The sequence below is a fragment of the Meriones unguiculatus genome, chromosome 2 (assembly GCF_030254825.1).
Source record: "Meriones unguiculatus strain TT.TT164.6M chromosome 2, Bangor_MerUng_6.1, whole genome shotgun sequence".
In the NCBI taxonomy this organism is placed as follows: Eukaryota; Metazoa; Chordata; class Mammalia; order Rodentia; family Muridae; genus Meriones; species Meriones unguiculatus.
Window position 1 is genome coordinate 18,896,519 of NC_083350.1, and position 21,524 is coordinate 18,918,042.

Sequence of the window (21,524 nt, forward strand, 5' to 3'; positions counted from 1 at the left end):
CGTCTAACTATGTATGTATGCTGTTGCTTTTCAGGGGCCTTTAGAAGATTAGGTGTAGAGTCTGCATCTAAAACCTATTTTCTAGCTTCTCTCAAACTCTAAGTTGGAAGAAATCATTGACTGACCCTGGTTGGGTAACAGGCACAACTCATTAGTCACAGCTGCCCCCTAAGGCTACACGGTGTCCTCTGGCATTCCTGGACAACACACATTTGTATCAACTGTATGGGCCATATATACATGGACCCTATGGTCACTGTTTAAAGAGCATTAGCAAGTCTAGAAGGAAAGCCTCACCTGGCAGCTATGACAGCTTCAGTTAACTTACACCCATTATAAATATGCCTTTCCCCTGCCTCCTCTGCCCATATCACACACCCCTCTTCAGTGTGTGCTATGCACTGTCATTCTTTCATCTGAGTATCTCCCCAGTGGATGTGCTGCAAGCAACTATCACAATTTGAGTTTCTAGCACTTAGCTTTATCCTAATGATCCATCACTGTGCAAAGTCAATGAACAGGTTGCAAATAATCACCTAAGGATGCCACCTTTTAAAGGTATGCAACACAAGCCAGTAGGATGGCTCAGTGGCTCAAGTAGCTTGTGGCCAAGCCTGACAGCCTGAGTTCAATCCCTCGAAGCTTCATGATGGGAGGTGACAATTTAATCCTACAAACTGTCCTGATTCCTAAAGGTATCATGAAATCGGAAAGGCCACACACATGCAAATGAGCATATGTATGCACACAGAATTTTTTTATAAAAGTGAGGCTCAAGAGCGTGCTTTTTTGTGTATGTATGTGCTTGTTCATGCATGTTAGGTGTAGGTATGTATGCATATGTGTGCATATGTATGCATAGGCCACAGGTTGATGTCAAGAGTCTTCCTCTCTCCACTTACTTTTGCAGACAAGCTATCTCACTAACCCTGAAGATTACCAAATTGGCTACACCAACTGGCCAGAGGGAACCCAGAATCTCCCTGCCTGCCTCCCTAGCACTGGGATTAAAGGTAATCAGACTTGGTGCACTTCTTGAGTACTCGGAGTGTGCATTTTTAAAAACTTCTCCAGTAACACTATGATGCCTGCAAGAATCAAACATGTCTGCTTTACAACATTTAGAACATCTGAGGCCCTCAACAAAGTCATTCGAGGTCAAGGTTCACTCTTAAAGACCCCTAACCCAATTCTTATGAAAGACAACTGCTGTCATTAAGTATATCATATGATTATGTGTCACTAAACAGAATCTTTTTGTTAACATTTATCTTCCTTAATAATGAACAAATGCTTTGCTGATGCTGGAACAAATACAGCATCAGTAGACACAGCACTGCAAACATCTGTATAAGCAACTACCTTCAAGCCTGAAACTCATGATAGAAAGCACACAGCAGGGACTACTCTTCACAATCAATCTTAAATCCAGAATGCCTGGAACAAATGAAATTATTAGTGTTAAGAATGCAAAGGTTGGTGTTTCTGTATATATTTATGCTCTTGGATCAAGAAAAAATTGGAAGAGTTTGCTAAAATATTCAAGATACATCGTTAGGTTCCACTGTCTTGTGAAATGGTTCATTCCATTCAATCTTAAAAAATATCTTAGCCTAATTCTTTTATTTTTAAAAAGATTTATTAATGTGCATGCTCCATCTGCATGTAGCATCAGATCCCATTATAGATGGTTGTGAGCAACTATGTGATTGTTGAGAATTGAACTTAGGACCTCTGGAAGAACAGCCAGTGCTCTTAACCACTGAGCCATCTCTCTAGAATTCCTGGCCTAATTCTTAAGACAATTGCACTGAGAAAGAGATACTAAAAAATATACCTCATCGTTCTTCTTTTGATGACTCTCGACCACTTTTTTTTTCCTTTTCCTTTTAACTGGTTAACAAATTTGACAATTTTGTATTCTATAGCAGTCTCACGGGCAATCTGCAAAGTAGACTGACTTCCCAGAAGCTCACAGAACCAGTAAATGGCATTACCACTTTCCCTGAAGGACTGGCAAAGTCACTTAATTCATGGCCAACTGTTACCTGAGTTTTCCTAAACCACTGGCACTCTGCCATAAGGTTGGGCATTAAAAAGAATCACCTTGTCATGAAGCAAAATTCTAGCGGATCATAAAATGGAAATCCTTTTTAAACATAAAAAAGTGAAGTTCCTTTACATTACAAACTAACCCAGAAAATTCACTGGAATACTGTGAACCATCCCAGCCCTCAAGTCAGAAGCTCGTGACCTTTAAAATTCTAAAAATACGCCCTGCTAAATAAGCAGATTTCTTTTTTCTTTTACTTTCAGTGACCTTCCACAGATGCCTGTGACACAGATTTAAGGCCCACACAGTAAAGGCAACTGAGGAGGGAGTGGGACAGTGGGGTCTCAAAGCCGCGTAGGACTTCAGTGATGCAGGCAGCTTTCAGAACAGTGATGAGCCCCACTGAAGAGGCTGGCGTCTCCCAGCGGTGTGCATCCCTACCCCTCAGAATTTTGAAAACACATGCAACTCACTGCACTGTAACACTGAGGTCACTTTGTATTTTACTTAATATAAATAATTACAAATGCAACTGTCAGCAGTGATGCTTAGTTACACTGTAGCACACCAATATAATGCTATCAACCCTTTATACATGAGCAAAAATTTCCAGTCTACATTTCATATGTTGCTTTGAATCAAAATTTTCATTTCCAAAGTTATTTCCAATTTCAGACTTGATTTACTGATATATTGTCAGTATTGTAACTATTAAAAACAATTAGCATTTTATCCATATTGATACAGATATTTATCTTTTTTTTAACTTTATGTGACCATACAAAGCTCTCAATGATGTTAAAAAAAAAAAAACCTCTGGTTTACCAAAAGTGGTATTCTACAGTTTTAACATAACTACCAAACATTTAACTTCAGATGTAAAATACAGTTCAAAAGAAAGGGGTGGGGTCTTTTCTTCCTCTTGTCTTTGAAACAGGTCCTTGCTATATCTCCCAGACTGGCACCTCAACTCCTGGTCCCAAGTGACCCTTCTACTTCCCCCTCCCGACTAACTGGATTACAGACACAAACAACCATGCCTGACAGAGAATTTTTCAATAGCTTCATGTTCTGAGATAAGTCTAACTGATTGCCAACATCAATTCTATTCTTATTCCCTTTTTATAGATGAGGTGGCACTGAACAGTCCTCGTCACGTGAACAGGCAGAATGAATTCATCTGACATGACTCAGGCTTTAAATTGTTCTTAAAAGAGTTTGTGTTAAAATACCACAGTGAGCCACCAAAAAAACAAAACACCTTAATAAGCAGACAGATACATAACGTTCCCTACATTTTCTTCAAAGCACAGAACTTTATTTGTGGAAATTATGAGCAAGTGATTCATTTCTCAATCCAGTATTTCCAACTATTTCTTTATTGAAAACACACCATTTTATGCCATTAGTAATACTGCAAACAAGGGAGAAGCATGTTAGTCTAAAATGAAAGGCTGTTGATAAAGGAAAATGTGGAGAAAAAAATCACATGTATCTTCATGATCTGCTGGAGGAACACATTGTTTACGAAATTTCAAAGATATGCTAACGTGGGTTCCTTTTGGATCACTGGTACAGAGTATGGAGGGGACTCCGTGTGAAAGTGCGTGCACTGCAGGCACACAGCCCTGGTTTGAGCCTATTAAAAGTCTTACAGAAAGATAACCACATAAAAGGTACCTATCATACAGCAAGTGATTTAGACTCTGATTATCACCTTCCTTAGCTAGATTTTTTTTTAAATTATCTTTATTTATGTCCTCGGGTGTTTCGCCCATGCATACTTGTATCACGTGGGTGTAGTGTCTGCAGAAGGCCTAAAGGAGTACCCGGTCTCCTGGAACTGCAGCTGCAAGGGGTTGTGAGCCACCTTGTAGGTGTTAGGAACTGACGTCTGGTCCTGCACAAGAGCAGGAGGTTCTCTTAAACCAGAGCCATCTCCAGCTTGTCAGTTAAGGTTTCTACAACCACAGCATAAAGGTTTTACTTTCAAATTGGTAACTTTCACTTTAAAAATTCGCCTTGCAACAGTGTGAAAATTTTTGTTATACTTACCCACAGTATTCATATACAACTGACACTGTATATTACATATTTATTTTATTATATGTGTATATTACATATGTACCATTTTAATCCTGTGGCCTTGAGCACACAACATGCTCCAGAAGTATTTACATACCAATTGGGAAACAAAGGCTCAGTATCGCTGAGGCCAGCTTCCTTGCTGGCTCTAAGAGTAACTGTCACACAAGGCTTTTATGCACATCAAGTAGAAGGAGTGTGACAATGACACGCGTGCAGTCTCAGCCAGGCTCAGGGAGGCTGACCAGAAGCTGAAAATGTCATAAACACTGAAAAGTAACAGTCCCTGCCTTGAAGCTTAGATTCTAGAAGGCAGGGAGATGAAGACAATCAATAAAACTGTTTCGGCAAATACATTCTGAATAAACAGCAGCCTTTTTTTATATTAACATGATTAATTAATTATTGGACATGCTTTGAAAACTTATAAATGTAACCTTTTAAGGTTTTCCAGAACAGCTGAAGTCCTCTGCCTGAGTGAAATAACAATTTTTTCAAGTAGAAATTTCAAATTCCACAAAATCAAACACCAACAATGTAAAGTGTCTAGCAACCCATCATAGCTTTTTAAAAGTAGGTGGTCTATAAAGGTGGCTCTGTGGCTAAGAACACTTCATTATTTTTGCAGAACCCAGGTTCAGTTCCCAGCACCCATATGGTAACTCACAAACACTGGTAACTTCACTTCCAGGGAATTCAATGCTATCTTCTGACCTCTCTGGGCTCTTGCATACATGTTGCACACATAAACTCATGGAGGCAGGCAAACAGATACACATGCACACTAACACACATGTGTACAGGAATGTAAAGATGGTTCAGCAAGTAAGAGTGCTTACTGCTCTTGCAGGACCCAAGTTCAGTTCCCAGCACCCATGTCAGACAGTTCACAACTGCCTGTAACTCCAGCTCCAGGGGATGCAGCAACCTGTTCGGGTTGTGTATGCATCCCTGAGAGAACCATGGGAACAGCCACACAAATGCTTTCTCTATGACACAATGACCTCAGATTCTAGGTCTACAAAATTAAGCTAACACTTCAAGACCTGTAAAATTTAATGAATCATTTGCAGAAATGAGTATCCAAATAAAGTCGTGTGAATGCCACGGCCCACACAGCCACGTCCTCAGATCAGCCTCCGTTATTAATGTGACCTAAGTCCAGGAGCTCTTGGAAGTTTCTGCCACCGTGGGTACATGTGGCCCCTGAAAAGTTGGATAAGCCTAACACAGTACTGAAAAAACTGCTCTCATCAGCAGGCTTACAGTTTGCGTTATTTTTTAATTATTATTTCTAATAATATTAATCTACCCAAATTTCTAAATACATGACTCAGCCATAAAAATGGAATGCTACTACTAGTAACTTCATTCATCATAAACACCCTTTACCCACTTATTAAGGATATTTATATAACAGAAAACCATAAATTCTTTAGACAAGAGACCAGTTTGCTTTGGCTCCTCTTACTTTCTGTTATTCATTAAACAATCACTACCTGAGTTGCCATCACCTATCTGGACAAGCACAATAGTCCTAGCCGCTCTCACCTCAGGCCCTGGCTTCTATTTCTGCTCTTCTACAGCACACTCTCCGCATGTACTACAACCAGCCTGTGACTTCCTACAAGGACCTTCAAACATTACTCTGCACCATTCCCTGTGCTGGCATCAGCCATGAGTAGGCCTGTTTACTTCCTTATCCTCAGCTCCAACTCAGCTATTTTCTGGCCTTATACTGGGTGCATCTTTCCTTAAAAGATTTTGCACTGGTTCCTCTCTGCATAGAATGCTTTTCTCTCAAGTTTTTGAAGAATGGCTACTTGTCATTCAGAACTAAAAACTACCAGCAGAAAAACTTGCTCTCATCGTCATTCAACATAAAAACATCACCCAGTCACCTTTGCATCGCTTAGCTCATTGTATGGCACTTAGTGTTTGAATTGGTGAATTACCACGCCCCTCAAATATAATCTCCTGGGACTTCCTCTACAATATTCTCAAATATAGAATCATGTTTGTCCGGACTTTGAAATTCTGCCCAATACACTAATGAGAGGCAAAATGCCATTGCTCATTTGGCCCTACACTGTTCAGCCCTAACCTAAGAAGTCTTATTTTTTGTCTTGAACTTTAAAGCACTAATAATAATAATATATAATCTGTAATATCTCTATCAAAATTACTGTCATGAAAAATATTATCTGCTCCAGTTGACAAATATAAAAGCAACAATCGCTACGCTTGTTCTATCACTGAGCTACACCCCAAGTAAGCTTTTAATTTTTAAAATTATTTTTATTATTACTGGTGGGTGTGCTTGTGTTAGGGCACATGAATGGAAGTTGGAAGACAACTCAGCTGCCTCCTTTCATCTTTATGTAGGTTACAGAAATGAGCCTCAGATCAGCCTCACCCTCTGGGCCACCTCACCAGCCCTGTCTTTCTCTGACCCCTTGAAACAGTGTATCTAAGACCCGAAAGGTTTCTGTTCTCCCTGCTACTTTAACTTTTCTCTATTGTTTCTCCTTCATAGAAACTAGCATTTTTTAATTAAACTTTTATTTTTTAATAGTAATTATTCACTTTATCTCAGCTGCAGCCCCTTCCTTCCTCCCCTCCCAATCCCACCATCCCTCCCTCATCTCCTCCTATGCCCTCTCCAATTCCACCGATAGGGGAGGTCCTCCTCCCCTTCCATCTGACCCTAGTTTATCCAGCCTCATGTGGCTGCATTGTCCTCCTCTGTGGCTTGGCAAGGCTGCTCCCCAATCAGAGGAGGCTGTCAAAGAGCTAGCCACTGAGTTCAGGACAGAGACAGCTTACCACGGAAGGCCTCTGAAAGACTATCCAGCATTGTATACAAGCAGATGAGACTAATAAACAAACTTTGGGCAGCGTGCAGAGAATCTTAGGAAAGAAGAGGGAGATACGTAAGATCTGGAGAGAACAGAAACTAGCTTCTTAAAAGCATCTGGCTCCTCCACCTTTTACCCCTCACTGTTGTTTCAGTGCTTTTTTGTCTTTTTCATCACAAATTCTGTCCTCATTTTTAAAGACATCCAACCGTGAATAACTCGCTCACAGTTGAATATTTAATCATCCCCGTCCAACCTTACTTGCTTGACATTATGGTTACAGGTTTGTCAAAAACCAACTATATCTCCAGATCTCAATGACAATGACAATCTCAATGACACATCTGAGTCTCCATTGTCTACTTCAGGTCTGCAGCTCCCATCTCAGGACTGCCTTTTGCCTCTTCTGACCTCCAAATCTCACCTGACTATCCCACTTTCTTAGTCTCCTGTGCTTTTCATTCTTCCCTAACTAGTATAGTTCCATGGTCTTGTCATGTGTAAACACATTCAACTCTTCCTATCTCCACTATTTCTACTCTCTTGTGACCCATATTTTTAACCATTCCAATTTTTTAAATGAGACAGAGCTCAACCAAAGTGGCAGTTATTTTATCTCTCATCCAGTGAATCTCCTTCTTACCTATGAAAATTTACTGAAATAACTGTCCTTGCTGACAAATTTCATCCCATCAATAATTCCTTTGTTTCCAGCACCACACATCCTGTAAATCTTGACCATTCCTCACTAGACAAAACTATTTCCTCAGTTCCACTTTTCTCCATTTCATATCAAATCAACAGCACTCTATATTCAATATGGATCCATACTTAACATAAACAGTAGAAACTCCTTGAAAAAACTTCCAGTCTTAATTCCACTACCTGTGGCACATCCATTCCTTCTGCGTAACACACCTACACCTACAGGCACTGAAAAGCACTCCAACCAGCAAGAAATACAGGACAAAGGACAGGGGTCTTTGTCACAGTCAACTTCTGTATAGGTCAGAAACACTGGTGGAAGGAATGATACATCCCCCTTGTATTCAACTGGAATGGAAATCCTGGGAAGGGGTAGTTCTTATCATATTACACCATACAAAGAGCTGTCATGATGGTGAATTGACTACAGAACCTTTAGACATTTACTCAGTAACTGAAAAGTCCAAAATCAAGCAAACGGTTATTCTGAGTTACATCAGAAGGCCTGACCCCTCATTTTCCCTCACACCTTGCCCTCCTTCCTGCTTTAAAAACGAAACAATGATAAAATTTTTTAGCTAAAGATCCCTTTATGATTTCAGTGAAGATAAACTTTCTGTAGGAGAAACACCCCCCCCCAAAAAAAAAAAAACTATGACACAAAACCCAAAAGATCTTGGAAGTCTCTGAGGTATGCACTGTCAAGTTACAATCCCCCATCCTCACTGTGGTTCCTTCCAGGCTGTCTCTCAATACTTAAAGAAAGCCATCTCACCATTTTATACGGAGGTTAACACATACAAATATAATATGTTTATGATTGCATTTATAAAAAAACAAAAAAACAAAAATAAAAAACTAATGAATCCTGTCCTCTGGGGAACAGACTTGAGGACCTGAAACACAGAAGCAGGAGGATAACATTTTTCACTGAATAGTCTTTCATTATTTATCAATACTATTTCACCTAATAATAAATCCAAAAGCACCTTCCTACTTATCCTTAAAATAACAGATCACTAGCACAGGGACCCTTAAATAATGGATCTATGAAATCCTCTTTTGGAAAACCAAGAAACAAAACTCCCCTAATTCTATCAGCTTCAACTCAGCCCCACAGGTTCTTCCCTGGAAAACCATCCAGTGGACAACCTCACACACACTTACGCATGACTGACTGACCCAATTTTCTGTTGCTAAGCAAAATACCCTGGCCTAAGGCAACTAAAAAGGGGTTTATTTAGCTAGCAATTTTGTTTACTGGAGAGCCCAAAAAGCATGGTGCCAGGATCCTGGTGAGGTGCCTCTGACTCAAAAAGTCAGAATAGCAGTCTACAAGCTGAAGGGGGCATGTGTGTAAACAGAGAAGACAGGGAAGGGCTGAGCTTGATCTTTTGGGAACCCTCTGCTGTGAGAATGCCTGTGCACCACATGCTCCACAAGGGTGGCATTAGCCATTATAAAAGTGGAACCCTGTGACTTCATCACTCTCCACCGGGACAGCCCATCAAGGGCCAAGTCTCCAGACAAGAATCTCTAAGAGATAAACTATATCCAGACTACAGCACTGACCAAGGCTATAATCTTAGGAAGCATCAACTCTCTTTCCCTGTAACAAGCAGGCACTTAAATCTAATGATTTCTCTTGATTCTCCTCTTTCCACACCTGCTGTCACAGCACTCATTTAGGCCCATTGCTTTTCTGGACTAACACCCAAACTAGCCTGCCTACTTCCAGGTTCACCCTTTTCCAATTCTGCATACTGCCCAGTTCTCCATCCTGGACACTAAGTCCAAACCCAAAGGCAAACTATCCATGAACTTGGTTACAAATTATACAGCTACTGCCTCCAAGTCACGCTACTGAGCTAAAAATTGCAGTTTTCATTTTTTTGTGAGGATAATCGAAACAAGCATCTTCTCCATGTGTCTGACACTGTAGTACACAGTTATACAGTTATACACAATCCAAGTCCACCCTGTACACACAATGACATACTACCTTACTACCCAAGATAATCCGTGAGAATGAAAAATGGCAGCTCTGACATAGTCCTGACTCACCCAAAGGAATAGGATGCTTTTATTTCCCAAAGTACCAAGTTTAGTAAACAGAGGAAGGCAGTGAAAGAAGTGTTCTTCCAAGGCAGTGGCAGTGCTGTCAAGTTAAACTCGGAAAAAGATTTGTTCCATACAATATTGATTGTAAGCAACTTGCAAATATATCACACCCATATCAACATCAGGGCATTCACATAAGGAATTCAGTTTAATGTAGAAATTTTAACAGAAGCAAGCTTCCTAAGTTCCCTAAATACACTTTGAATTCACAACCTAACGTAGCTCTTCCTAGAATATTTCCAATTAAACTTTAGGAATTATCTTGTTTTAGTTTTTTATATTTGTTTTCTCTATTCCCTGTCCTTCCTACCCCTCGCCCACAAATTCATGTGTGTGGGGGGGGGCTGGAATGCAGGCATAGGCTTATGCCCTCTCTTCACCTTTACATGGGTCCTGGGAATAGAACTAGGATCTTCAGATTTGGCAGCAAGAGCCATTAACTGCTTAGCCATCTCATCCACCCAAAGTTACCACCTTGTCTCTACTGCCTCCTTAAAATGTCAGACCCCAACTGTGAAACCTTGAAATACATCTGCATTTGAAGCTAAGGTATGCTTTTTCATTCTCCTAGAATTGTTTTGAACAGGGTAAGCATCAGGCACACACAAACATATTAGCCACATGTGTGGCTATAGCTAGCAGAATTCCATCCCAGAATATTCCACTGTTATAAACTGCTCTGACTTCACCACACCCTAGCTGGCCATACTGTTACATACTTTCAGTCTTTTCTGAGCCACCTGCTCCCATGAACCTCACGAGAGCTTCAGTAACACATTTGGTACTTCAACTCTATTTTATCACCTTGAGAGCTAGGGTTGCCTGCAAATAATTATAACAGTGACAAGAAAAATCAATAAAGTGTAATGAAATCAAGAATGCAGTCAAATTTTGAGGTTAGGTTAAGACTAAATTTGAAAAAAGCAGAAACAAGCAGAAAAACTGAAGAGCCACACCACCCTACCCACCCACAAATGTAATTAGAAGCCACTTTGCAAAGATCTCCAAAGGAGTCTCTCCTATTACAGTTGAAAACACCACTCATTAGCAAAAATAGAGAAGACACACCTAAAGATCAAGTTACAGTTGGTCAATACTGTTAAAACCATTCTTTGTTAACTATATCCCCAGTTCAAAGAAGAATACTGTTAAAACTTAAAAGGAAGGAAGAAGGAAGGAAGGAAGGAAGGAAGGAAGGAAGGAAGGAAGGAAGGAGAAAAAAATTTATTTTGGCTAAGCCTGCTGCCACTTGACATTTCCCAGCTTTATACAGAGCTATCATGAAGAACAACATCATTCAGCTAACCACATGACAAATATTTTTTCTGCTTGTAATGATAGTGTCACTACCAAAGTGAGCCTGCTTTTAACACTATAACAACTCTCCATTGCAGCTACTTACCTAAAACAAAAATCAGGTCAAGGTAAGACCAGGCAGCAAAACTTCATACAGACTGTCAGAAAACAACAGAAATGAAAGGCACTTCCAAACTTGTGTTGTATGAATTTATTAAACATTTATCACCACTATAAACTTCTAGAAGCAGGTGGATAGTAAGGTAGTATTTATTTAATAGGCTACTATGTGCAGGGTTCTGGGCAAATACAGAAAACAAACACAGAGCGAGGAGTCCCTGCTCTCAAGGAGCTCACAGTCTAGCTGAAGCACAGCCACAGCGCAAGGGCAAGCACAGCAATCACCACGGAAGGAGGGACAGGACTCCCAGGTATGCAGGCAATGGAGCCGAGCCTCAGCTGAGGAGTTCGCCAGATGGAGGGGGAGGGGGAAGCACGCTCCAAGCACAGGGAGCAACACAGAAGCAAGCAGATCCTGAAAGCGCATGCCATGCTGCAGGCTGATGAGTGGTCCAGAGCGGCTAGAGCAGAAAGATGCACAGAAACTAGAGACACATTAGTGTTTGGTTTTTAATGAACCGTAACTGTCAGGAAGGAAAGCTTCAAATTACATTAAATGAGGCTAAACTGTGATTCTGGGAACAACGGCGTAATTTAAAAGTCTTCTCTTCATTTCATAAATATTTAAGTCCTTCTGTAGGCATGTAGACGGTAATATGGTAAGTTTTTAAAGTGGCAGTTTTAGAAAATTTTAATTGTGATATATTCACATTATACATACACACACGCACGCGCACGTGTACACACACACAATACACGTATGAGCCAGAAAGCATTCTACACTGGACACCATATCCAGCAGGGTAGACTGGTGCTCAGAAAGGTGGCTGCTTCTTAGAGAAGGAAGGAGCAGCTTGAAATAAATAAATAAATAGGAAGAAAATAGCATGGGTCAACATTATGCTAAATGTTTTTATGCAACTTCCCACATTTTCATGAAAATGCTATGTTATTCGAGAAGTTTTATTACCAGATTCTACAAATGGGCAGAGGCTGTCAGCAGCTAACAATGTTGTCTATGACTGTATCAGCTAAGACCCAGTCCAGCCAGCTCAACAAGCCCATACCTACCTGAGTCCAGAGCCTGCCTCCTGAATGAACGCTGTACCCCTGAGGGTCTGGAGGGTCACATCAGTCAAACCCTAAGAAATGCCTCTATTTTTCACTCTATTTTTACAAGACTGGAGTGAGCAAGTGGTGATGGTAACACACAAAGACAGACTCCTGAAATTTACAGAAATGAAAACTTCAACAACTGATAACAAAGTCACTAACATCGCTGACTCAGGCATCTACAGTGGTGACTTCTACCTCAACTCCTGACTCAGCACTAAGGGCAGTAACCTCCTCGGAGGAACCATGAAGTCAATGAGCTATCCGTGGTCACACATGGCCAGTTGTCCTTGGAGGAGAACAGCTTTTTTTTTTAAGTTTATAAAGCTTTAATCAAATTAAATTAAATAGTCAAATGTGATTTATTTATATAGCTATAGAATAATCGGCGAAGGAGCTCAAGAAAAGTAAGGACTAGTGAAAAAATATGAGGATGTGCATAATGATGTCTGTTGAGTTGATATCACCAGCATCAAAGTTAAAAGCCACACAGCCCCACCTCAAATTCTGAACTTAAAAACTACTATGCAATTATAGTATAGTATACAAAAATTACTACACAATTATAGAATGCCACATAGTGATGTGGTAATGTTGCCTCTTTTTAGAAAACAGGAAAAAAAAAACTATTTTAAGAAAATCACAAAGTATAGTACATGTTGGCCTAGCGACATACCGAAATGTTGTTTTCTACAATGCACAATTACTTACACTTTCTCTGTGCAAATATTTCCAAATATAGAAAAATAAAGCCCACTTCTAAGTTTTAAAGGCTCTGTAGTAGAGAGCCACTCAGACAACCAAGATCTTCAGGGCACAATCACCACATGAATTGCTCTGGAGAGCTTGGGAAGTGCATGGCAATGCTGTAGGGACATTTACTAACCTTGTTCTGATTGAGAGGATCATTCCGAAGTCTCTGTTTGTTCTTCTGTAATTTACTAGGCATCATCTTGCCAGTTCTGAAGTCAAAACTGCTGAGGTCGACGGCATTTCCCAGGTATCTTGCCAGCTGAGGTTTACTTCTGAACTTCTTACCACTCGGACTAAAAGAAAATAAGGTTAACTGTACACAAGGAAATAATAATAGACCCTAAATAACTTTTTAAGTAGATCCCTATACAACCTTTTGAACAATAAGATGTGCTCCCAACTGTTACAAATTATAGTTGTAGGGATTTGGTTTCAATTTTGGAATTACTACAATTCTTGAAGGACCTTCTTAACTTTCTGCAGGATGAGACAATGCATCATTAACCAGCTCCCCGTAGGTACGCTCTGGAGCACCTGCACATGCTGCTGCAGATGATCCTGCTGTCACTCAGCTAGCTGCTGGAAAACTGAGCGCACACACTCACAAGCACAGCACACTCCCTGTGAGTCTTCATTCTCACCAACTTCTTTCCAAACTGTCTCTGAAAACACTGCTTTACATACAATGCCAGCAGCTCAGACACTTTTGAAGTCAGTAGCTAATTTAAAACATGCATTTGGGATCTACATAATCTGGCACAGGCTTATAACATCTGTAATAGGAAAAATGAAACTCTCAGACTTTGACATGTAAACATTTCCAACTAAAACAACTTAAGTGAAAAACAAGCATTAATATCTGTGAACTTGTTTGTTCAGTTCTCACGACTTTTGCTTTGACAAACTATCTAAAATAAGCCTATCATCTGTGGCTATATTTAGAAATACATATGTATAAACATGTACAAATATGCATGCGATAACAACTAATAAAAAATAGGTTACAGATTAAAGGAGAACAGAGGGTATAAAGGAGGGTGTTTGGAAGGAGGAAAGGGGGAAATGTTGTAATTATATTATAATCTCAATAGCAAAAATAAAAAAAGCACAGAGATCTAAAGAGAAAAAATCAAACCAAATAAGTCTACCAAAAATAATTTATTCTTAGCCAGGTATGATGGCACAGGCCTGGCCTAGAATCCCAGCACTTAAAATGTCGAAGCAAAAGGTCAGCTTCAACTACAAGGCTACTTCCAGATTAGCCAGGGCTATGAAAAAACAGAGCCAGATAAATAAATAATTTACTTCTTATAAACAAAAAAACTATCAGAGATGAAAAGTTACAAATGTGCCAGAACTGCACAGACCACACTTTCCTTAAAAGGCTTTCTGTGACATTAATCCATAAGAAACTGTTTTTTAGGGATAATGTCCAGAAAGTCTCATCTAGCAATTTTTGTGTGCCAAATATGCTGGAGCAAACTGTGACTGTGTCTGCAGAAGTGTCCCTGGGAATCCAGAAAAGCATCTCAAAGAGGCAGGGACCTCGCAGTGACTGTTCACAGTAAGTGAAAATAATTCAGCAGACAAAGAATTTTTAAAATACTGAGAAACAAAACAACAGAACATTACTTGGATAGAAGTAACTTCAGGCTCAAGGGTAAAAAAACAACGCATGTATGTCATCCGTCACATTCTATGGTGTGCTGTCATCACAAAATTTTGACAGCTGGAAGACCTATCAACATTTGTTTTCCACAATCCCATGACTTAAGCATTCTTGGTACACAATTTGAAGTATACAAAACTCATCCAACGGATGGTAGTAAGAACCACTAGTAACCAAACCATAAGAGAATGAAATAAAGTAGCCAAAGCCAAACCACTCTGGAAAAGAAGACAGGATTTTACACACCGAATGCTTCACATCTATTTGTCAGTTATATTAGAAAATATTCCCAAGACAACAACATAAACCATCAGGTTACTCTCAACACTGCCCAAAACTTGATCATCACTTCCATAATCCCCACTTCTCTCCCTGCCTGAACTTGATCAGCTACTCCTAGCTTTGCCAGTGGCATCACTGCCCACATAATCCTCCAAAATGGACAGATACTAACGGTCCTCAGTCCCCACATCCCCCAGCTACCCAGCTAGCACTAAGTTCAAATTCTATATCCTCAGATTCCCCAATGCTGAAAAAAATCCTTCCCCTCCTTAGGAAGCAATCAAAAGCTCTCAAGCTAATAGTGTTTCCAGACATTTTCCTGTCAATTTTGGTATCCTAAATTCCAAGCTCAGTCACTGAAAGATGCCGTGTACCTTTGATTCCTTCCAATGTATCTTTCCAGATAGGATAAGCCTGTCAAGTGAATTACTAAATAGTTCAAGACTACCTAAATTCTCACAACCCCTAAGCAGACTTGTTACTCTCCAATCCAAAATTTAAACAACTGTACAATGCTCTGAAATTTTATTTTACTGCAATTCCTGTATGTTTCCTTGATACCTATATATTTCCACCACCAAATATTATAAACCCCTTTTTCTAAAACCCTCAAAGGTCGTTATATAAAGGCAAGCAGAACAAAGTAACTTTCTGAGAGTAGATGTCATATCAATTGAACAAGAAAGAATGTAGTTTTCTTTTGTAAGCACACTAAGATGAAACTTAAAATTAAAAATTTCATGTTTAGTCAGTTTTACTACTAAATCTTACTAAATCGCTCTAATTTGAAAAGTTATAAAAATTATTATACTGCTCAGTCATTTACATCATTACAGTTTTAATTAAGCTAAAATACTCGGGTAGCTTTTGTAATCAAATACTCATGTGACTGATAAAAAAACAAACAAACATACTGCTAAACTATCTTTACAATGGAGGAAATGAGAGAATGGGGGAGGAAGTGAAGGAGGGAGAATGTTAGGCCTGATAATACATGCTGTGATCTCAGCTACTTGGAGGCTGAAGCAAGAGAGAGAGTTCAAGCCCAGCCTGGGTAGCTTTTAATAAGTAAAGAGTTGGGGTGACACAGCTCAAGGACAGGATGCTAGCCTACCATCTTAAAGGGAGAGCAGATACGCTCCTTTGCCAATGATCTCAACAACTGTACACACACAGTTGAGAAAGACTGTGGAAGACCTCTATGACACCCTACCTCCACCCCAACAACCCCCATAAAATACAGTAGCAGACTAAACAGGAAGCTATGGAGGAGAGCTCTTAAAAGTTGATAGGACACAGAAGGATAGCTTTCCACAGTACATGGCTTCCAGCAGGGGTTTCGATAGGGAAGGCCTCAGCTCTCTTTAAGGGACAGGCCAGTGAGAGCTGGACCATGTTCTAGTTTATACAGATAACACAAATTAAATGTTTTTATTTTGTTTTTTGTTTTTTTTTTTACTATTTTATCTTTAAATAATTTTATACATTCACTAAATTAAACTTTTTTTTGGAGGGGGGTAGACAGGGAAGGTCTGGGAAGCAAATGTGACAGGGATATTAGATGTGAAATCCCCAAAGAATCAATAAAAATATTATGTTTGGGGGGACTCCAGACATAAAAAAGAACACGAAAATATCTTTCCACAAAATAAAGTGAAAAATCTTAATGAGACTTCCTCCTAAAGATCTTTTTAATGGAATAAAAAGTTGAGCTCCAGTATGGGCCTTGTTTCAACTGACTTATTTTCAGAACCTGAAATTATTCAGGCAAATTAAACTTTTACTAAAAAAGATAAGTACCAGTGTGCTTAGCATGTAGCTGAGATAAAGAGAATGTAAGTCTGGGAAGAAGGAATAACTTTCCTTATGTGTTAAAAACCACCTTAAAAATACGCCAGCACATCAGTGTCACACATCTATACAGTGAAAGTTATTAAGGAGGCTATACTCTGGACACTTCTCTCCTCAGACCCCAAGAACATGCAAACCTCCAAGGTCTCAATCCCCAGACTACACTGAACTGAAGACACTGTTCGGGAGTACGGTGCAGGTCCACGAAGCAAGCACAAAGCCCGGTGCCAGTCTCCAGCACAAGAAGAAGCAATTCTGACTGCATCAATGTATGGTCTAAAGCAATACGATTTAAAATAGTTATTTAATTTTAAAAACAAATATAAACTATTAATTATATTTCTTAAGTCTCACAAACTCCACTAAACTATAGAATCCAAGAAGGGTCAAATGCAGAAGTCAAGTTTTCAATGTTCTCAATGGCAAGGGGTGCCTGGTAAGTTGTGCTTCACCCCTGTCATGCAGGGGGCACTCTGCAAGGTGGCTGGCATGTATGTACCAAGCAAAAACAGCAAGACACACCACTGTCTTTTCTGTAACAATCTTCAAGAAAGTGAGCTTGCTGGGAATTTTAAGGCCAGGGACCTTGCTTTGCAGATGAAGGCAAACAACTCAAGGACAAGGCCCAAGAGAATATGAAGTAGGAAATGTACCCAGGAGATTCACACCATCTGCACAGTACCAACTGACCCTGAGAATGGCTGGCTGAGCACATACAGTGACTGCACCCCATCTGCCCTCTAAGATGGCTGCTACTGGCCCACAGCTCAGAAAAACCAGGACCTACAGTGACGAAGCTTCTGTTCTAGAATGTCAATTAAACTTTCATTCTACAAGTACCACTTCACACCTTAAGTCTTTTCTAATGCTAGCAGACTGGTAAACGGTATTAGTCATTTTCAGTTTGCTCTAACCAAAGCTAATCCAGTAATGAAATACTATTTCAGTTTCAACCACATAGAAAAATTCCCTGTCAACTGCCTCTATTCCTGAACTAACGTGCAATCACGCCTTCAACTTCTCTTATCCACTTGATGTTTAAATGAACATCAAGTCATGAGCTGAATTTCATATGACATTCATCACTTGAGCCTCCTCTAATTTCTGTCAAACTGTTTAAAGTGACTGCTAAGCCTAACCCACCTTAAAGAGTCTTAAATTATCCAAAAGAGACTTTATGTAAAAGAAAATTGAAAACCTGTATATACACTACCAGAATAGTCAGTGCTGCTACGTCTTCATCACACTGTGAACTCAGCTGGAACACCCTCGCCGAGCCACACAACCCCAGCATGCTGTGCCTGTACACGAGACCTGCAGTGTGCAGCTAAAGCTATGCGCTGAAGCCCTCCACTAACAGCAGGCACATTCTAATGACACCATGAGCTGTAACTTGACATTTCTTCAAGCCAGCTTCCGACAGTGAGCTCGAGTGTGGCAGTCCCTACAGTGGAGTAAGACACAGTGGCCTGTGAGAAACAGCCCATCTCAGAAGGCAGAGGCCTGGTAACACTGATAAGAACCTGCTCAGAAGTACAGCACTACCCATCACTACCCATCACTACCAGGATGGGTATGAGGAACTAAGGAAAACCCCCACCCGGAACAGTAACACCGGAAAAGCATAAACTAACCAACTTTTTTTAAATTGTTTTAATGTGTTTTATTTGTATGGGGATTTTGCCTGCACGCATGTCCGAGTATCTTACGTATGCAGTGCCCTTGTATCTCCTGGGGCTGGAGTTACAGACAGTTGTGAGTCATTATGTGGGTGTTAGGAATGAAATGCAAGTCCTCTGGAAGAGCAGCTCTTAACCACTCAGCCCTCTCTCTAGCCCCTTAAACTTTTTGAATTGTTTCTTTACCCTTTAAATTGTTAAGTTTAAGTAAATATTCAAAACAAAACAACAAAAAAAGGATTTTTTTTAACATTTACTACAATTCCCCAAGAAATCAAATTTTATCTGAGGCGAAGTTGTGAAATTAGAATTACCTGTTTGTCATTCAATACAAACCCTGTCAGCAGAAAAGCACCAAATCAATTTTTTAAAAATGCACACCCCCGCTTCAAATGACAGTGTGCACTGACAGGAAAAAATGACTAAGGTCTATTCCTCACAACCCCGCCACTCCCCGGTGAATGTAAGCTTTCCTAAAATGGACGTCCAGAAGTGCCGTGCAACACGGTCCAGCAGATTGTTATCCACGCGCATATTGTTCCTATTCCATGTCAGACCAGTTACTAAATAACCACCTTTGAACACACCGTGCACATGGCCACAGTCAAAATGGTCCTAACGACATCCAGGCCTCATGACAGGCTGATCTGCTGTCTGCAATCTCTGCACTCTAAAGGAGCCAAGTGCTCTTCCTGTAGCAGTCAGCCACGCACCTCTGTAAAAGCCTTCCATGGAGTTAGTTTTTAGAATACATATAATACATATTATATAATTTTAGATATTTTTAGAACACATAACATGTATTAGGTAATTATATATAAGACAACTTTTATGTTTTATGTAAGTTTAAACTAAATTTTAAAAATAAATGTAATAGCTTTCATTTCCCCCATCAGCAAAAGAGTCAAATGCCTTAGCTCTGTGTTTGAGGTTCTTTTTAGCCTGGCTCCCTTTAATCTTTCAACCATTTCACTAACCTAGTGACCTTTGTTCCAACCACGCTGGTTGATTCATTCTATCATGAATAAGCAGAATGACCCATCTTTTTGCCTGGCCCGTAACACAATGCTCCAATCCCCAAGATCTTCTCTGGAGACCCCTATTTTGATGAGCATTCTGCGACTCCCATGAAGCACCATAGCACTGAGGCAGAGCAGTGCGCCCTCCTCCGAACACATGGCGAAAGCACCCCTGTGGCAGGAAAACAATCATGGCCTGACTGCTGACTTCTCTTCTATGCCTGCAATACTGCATGGTTATAAAATTGCCACATTTAAACGTTATGTCCACAAGCCGCCTACTGAAGTAGTTACTTATCAGTGAAATTATATGAGAATAATTTGCTCCAAATGCAGAAGGTGGGGTGAGGGGCCATAACTGGAATAGGGCTACAATAATGCCTTCCCAGCTGCAGGTTGCGTCCCCTGGAGCTGTGAGCAATAATGACGCTCTAGGACAGTCCTTACAGAGTAGGTGGCCTATCCGAATACCCCAGCAAGGGCAGTACCAATCCCTGTGTCAAACACTAAGACAACCAGACCCCACTAATGAGGGGACAGACAAGAATGTGGAGGATGTTGAGGCATGCTCACGATGCAGCACTAGTAAGCCCAGGAGTGTACCCTAACCAGACCTAATCTTACTCCCAGCTACCTCCTCTGGAGGCTCCTACCTCTGTTAAGACCACTTGTGATTTTATGGACCTCAACAACATCTGAATCCTGTTCTCTCTAGCTGAAGAAAGTGAAGCCATCCATGGCTGATAGTGTGCGCCTGCAATTCCTGCATTTGGAACATAGGTAGAGGGATTGGCATGACTTCAAAGCCAGACTGGGATTGCATGTCAAGCACCAGGCCTAACAAGGGCTGCACAGGAAAAAAGAAACAAACAAACAAACAAAGAAAAGGCAGGAGAAAGCAAGCTCCTAAAAAAACCCTAGGAAGAGGGTAGTATAACCAGCCAGTGTTATACACAAAGCCAAATACTGGAGATGACATGATCAAGGCCAGTAAGAAAATTACTGTTTTACTGATTCAAATGTGGCAATAAATTTTTTCAGAAACTGTACCAATGGACCCTGTAGTTTAACAAACCACACCCTTTTTTAAAACATGCTTCGGATGATAATATATGAACTGCCACATGCTATCTCAGTAACCCTGACAGAGGCATAATTACAGTGCTTAACTGACAACCAGAGGGGCTTCTATTACCACTCTGGCAGTTTCAGGACGCAGCCAAATCATATTCTACCAAAACCTAAGGCTTTCCCTGTGCGTTTAATTTCAGCCCAATTAATATGTGTCAGGCACACCCTCTGTTAATAGGCATGGTTTAGTTTAAATTAATCTCCCCAGGAGCAGGCTAATTCTGGGGTTAGCATTATAAGAACCTGTGTGAACAGCCGGGCACAGGTGTTCACATTACCAGCTGGAGAGGTCACCCTTAGCCTGCCACTGATAGATGGGGTTTTGGGACACCCATATCCAAACCTGGGTCTGAACAGTCATTTGGGCTCAGTTACACTGACCTATCACCGTAATCCACCACAGAAAGTTAGTCTGGAAGGAACTAATGCACTGCGCGCTTCGCATGGCACTGCGCGCTTCCCCAGTGTTTCAGAGCAGAGCCTCTGAGAGGAATCACAACTGCCATGATTCCACATGGTGACCATGGCCCTGCAAGAAGCCCACAAACTAGAGGCCGTGCTCCTTGCAGCCCTAAATAAAAACCACCTGTTCGACACGTCCCTCCATTTTACAGTTCAAGAAACCATACTGGAGAGTCTTATAAAAAGATATAATGACCACTACAATGCTCAATGACCTTCCTAAAGATGAATTTGTACAAAAAGCTGGTTTGCAACTGGTTGAATTGGGATAATCTACAAAGAACTATCAATATTAAAATTTATAAGATAAATAATATTAAATAAATT

The 21,524-nt window shown here is 40.4% G+C and overlaps 1 protein-coding gene across 2 annotated transcripts in view; it reads right to left on the reverse strand.

The window, feature by feature from the left end:
- Mbd2 (methyl-CpG binding domain protein 2) overlaps positions 1-21,524 on the reverse strand; it is a 61,642-nt gene that overhangs the window by 36,328 nt on the left and 3,790 nt on the right. For both annotated transcript variants that reach the window (XM_060377066.1, XM_021655588.2), the window contains exon 2: positions 13,238-13,397. In XM_060377066.1, coding sequence (XP_060233049.1) covers positions 13,238-13,397 — 160 coding nt within the window. The remainder of the gene's footprint in view (positions 1-13,237; positions 13,398-21,524) is intronic.